Source organism: Talaromyces amestolkiae (genome assembly GCF_001896365.1).
Source record: "Talaromyces amestolkiae strain CIB chromosome Unknown scaffold23.1, whole genome shotgun sequence".
NCBI classification, from domain to species: Eukaryota; Fungi; Ascomycota; class Eurotiomycetes; order Eurotiales; family Trichocomaceae; genus Talaromyces; species Talaromyces amestolkiae.
Window position 1 is genome coordinate 1 of NW_024468059.1, and position 3,294 is coordinate 3,294.

General features: G+C 47.2%; 1 protein-coding gene across 1 annotated transcript; it reads right to left on the reverse strand.

Moving 5' to 3' along the window:
- Window positions 1–130: 130 nt before the first annotated feature.
- Window positions 131–2,864, reverse strand: BHQ10_009159 (uncharacterized protein; the record flags this gene model as incomplete). Its single annotated transcript, XM_040882044.1, has 9 exons — window positions 131–897; window positions 959–1,037; window positions 1,094–1,234; window positions 1,302–1,385; window positions 1,458–1,607; window positions 1,661–1,708; window positions 1,766–1,835; window positions 1,964–2,014; window positions 2,185–2,864. The coding sequence occupies 9 exons, from the start codon at window positions 2,862–2,864 to the stop codon at window positions 131–133; spliced, it is 2,070 nt and encodes a 689-aa protein (XP_040737661.1).
- Between the last annotated feature and the right edge of the window lie 430 nt (window positions 2,865–3,294).

A 3,294-nucleotide genomic window follows, 5' to 3' on the forward strand; every position in this document is an offset into this window, starting at 1 on the left:
CTAACCCTAACCCTAACCCTAACCCTAACCCTAACCCTAACCCTAACCCTAACCCTAACCCTAACCCTAACCCTAACCCCGAAAGTCTTCAACCTAATACTAAAGTCGACCTCCCACGGCCTGGCAACAGCTATTCAATGATGTCGGTCGACGACTCGGGCCATGTCGGTTCTGCAATCACAGGACCAGTATATTGAAGGGCCGGGATGCTGAAGCCATAAGCGACAGTTTGMCCTCGATGACTTTGATGATCTGCCTCCACATGGATACAAATGTCAAGACTGCCGTCGTTTCCCTTCCCGTGCTGATCCGACGCAGCATGATGTTGGGGGCCTGCGTTGGCTTCTCCGAAATGAAGAGGTCGGTGGCCGCGTCTAGCGAAAAATTGTCCAAAGGAGATTTTATCGATCCCTTCATTGCGCCCAGCATTATTGGGAGAGTTCTCCGTAATCACAGTATAGTTCCGACGAGGCATAGCCACAGAGGTACCTTCTGGGTCTTTGCGACAATCGCTCGGGTTTGCCCTGAAAAGCTTAAACAGAATCTCTTCGGTGTAGGTATCTAAGTTTCGGGATTTGTCGCTTTGCGTAATCACGTTGGCCACAACTGGGGGAGGCGGTTGGTTGACAATAGCCGACGATATGATATTGTTCATGAAGCGAAAATCTTCTTCCACCGGTAGAGTAGCACCCCTTTGTTTCGTGAAGAATCTTCCTACGGCAGCCAGATGGACATCACCACTAAGAATGGTGGCTCGCACAGAGTGTGCGGCGCATACTGCTTGGATCTGTTGAACTAGATAACATCTTTCCTGTTGATGGGCTTTGGATGTATAGTGGTCGTTGAGGTCGTCCAGCAGTTCAATGGCGTCATCAAAGTGGTTTATGGAGTTTTCACCTGATGCCCAAGCCGTCAGAGAATACATTGCTCCAGGTGTGGCAGAGTAGAGAGGGCTTACCAACGCCAAAGGTCCTACTCACCCTCTGGAACATCCTACCAAGTGATCCTTCAATAGCACCCTCGACCCAGGTCAGAGGCTGAGAAAGGCAAGTCAGAGCATGTAATTGGTCATGAAGTACAACAAATTCCATACCGGATAAGCGATGGGTATGCCCAGAAGTATCACCAAGTGCTTCATCGGGCGGCCGGAGCCCTTCGCCACGGCTAAATCTGCATGTACTCTGGCGAATACAGCGTCGTAAGTATCACGATAGTTTGTTTGCTCACGAGTTCTCTACAATCCGATGCGATGAGTAATTTGATTTTAGTCACCATGATTGCTTCGTAGCGGTTTCTCTTACCTCCGTGCGAGCATCGATCCCCAAAAAGGCTATCCGAGCTCCTAACCTAGTCACAATATTATGAGATGGAGCTTTAATATATGGCTATTTGACTGCGTTAGTTTGAATATTCGGTTATTACGTGCTGGGGTATGAGCCCCTGTAGCAAAGACCTACCCCTAGCTTAGAGCCAAGAACATATTGTAACTCGGGCAATGGGATTGTTGTGGACTCCTCCTGACCGTCATGATGGGACTTGCTTGGGGGAAGATGATGCTGGAAAATCATGTAGAACTTATGAGCGAGGGCACCAATCATCCGGAAAACCTAGTTTTTGAGGTGAGTTTAAAAATATCAAGAAAATAACGTGGCACACATACCGAGCATTCCATCGTCTCCTTCGCATATGAGCCAAATCCATCGATAATCTAAAGAAGGAATGAACGACAGGGTTAAACAAAGATATACACCGCGAGATAACGTACATCATGGTCGTCCCACATATTTAGCGAAGGTATTTGAGACAGAGCAGAGGCAAATGGCTCCTTGCTGTACCTAGATATGGTAGATATTTTTTCAGCGGTGACGCGGTGTATGCCCTGATAGATAATGAATACCAGTTGATATAATTTTCTAAATACCAAGTGCTACAGGCAAGTTCGAGTTGCTCTGTGCATTCATACCTAAGTCGCTCTTGTAGGTTCTCAGTCTTGGTCCAGTCCAGCAGAGGACCCCTAAGAATCAGGCATTAGCTCAGGCAGGTAATAGGGTTCAACAACGGAGAGGGGTCTTGCGAAGTATAAATTCCGTCGCTATAGATCTGGTCGCCTCCGCCGATCCTGAAACTCGGGCAGTAAGCATACTTCCGGTTGCTATAAGGCTTTCAATTCAAGATGGATCTTACATGACATGGAATGCCCGGTGACTGTGTTGTCTGAGCACATCCTTCCACAGTGAGAGATGATTCCACTCCCGGTTTTCCGCACCATCACACCAACCATTGCACGAGTAGAACATGATGCGCATGGATTCGTCTCTTGAGGGGACGGCAAACGAGTGAGCTAATCCGCTAGTCCGGTTGAGGAAATACACGTTGTCAACGGTATACTGCCACATAGTGGTAAATGATTCCATTGTAAGACGTATATCAAACCTCCAGAAGCTGTGACCCAAGTCTGAGTACAGTAAGCGTCCTTTGGTGCGAAGGTGAGGTAACGCCGTCGAGCAAAGACCCTCATCGACATCACCAGAATCAAGTCGATCAAGGGTCAAGATTGGTGTTTCGGTCGGAGATTTTCTTTCACTTCTTGTCACAATGAGAATGCTTCCCTCCCAGGTATTACCTTGCATCGATCGGTAGTTCAACAGGGGACCACATAGCACGTTAGTCTTGTTCGATATTTCTCCAGGGTGCATAAACCGGGCTGCGACAGGCAATTCTGAGTTCTCGAATTCATTGGGATGATTGGTTTGCTTGACAGATCTGGAAGACTGGTCTGGGCAGCCATTAGACTGGCGAAGCTGAGTATTCGTACCTTGCAGTCCAAAGCCATCTCGATTGAGGGGAGTGTCTTTTGCATACATTGCAATGCTGGCAGCGTCACAAGGCAACCTTTGCAGGGTATGGGAAGAAGGAAGAAGGAAATAACTCTATTACTTCCGGATAAAAAGCTGAGTCTATATATACATATGGGGTGTATCATTCGATTTCCGTAATGAGAATTGTATTAGAAATTGTGCTATCTGTGTATGAACTTCCTCCTTCTTTAATGACATGGACTAGGCCGCAAGCAAAGAGTGGTCCCAAAAAAACAGCCAACAAGGCCAACAATACTCACCGGGGGATATCTGGTAATGAAGTTGCCAGGTGGAAGAGCATTACCTATTAGGTATTAGCACGACCGTGGGCCGTTTGGGTTGGCTTGAGTAGTAGAATTGAGTCAATATGGAATACAGTTTTTCTTCTGCTCACATTGGACAGAAAGGAGATCACAAACTAACCGAGCATCTATCA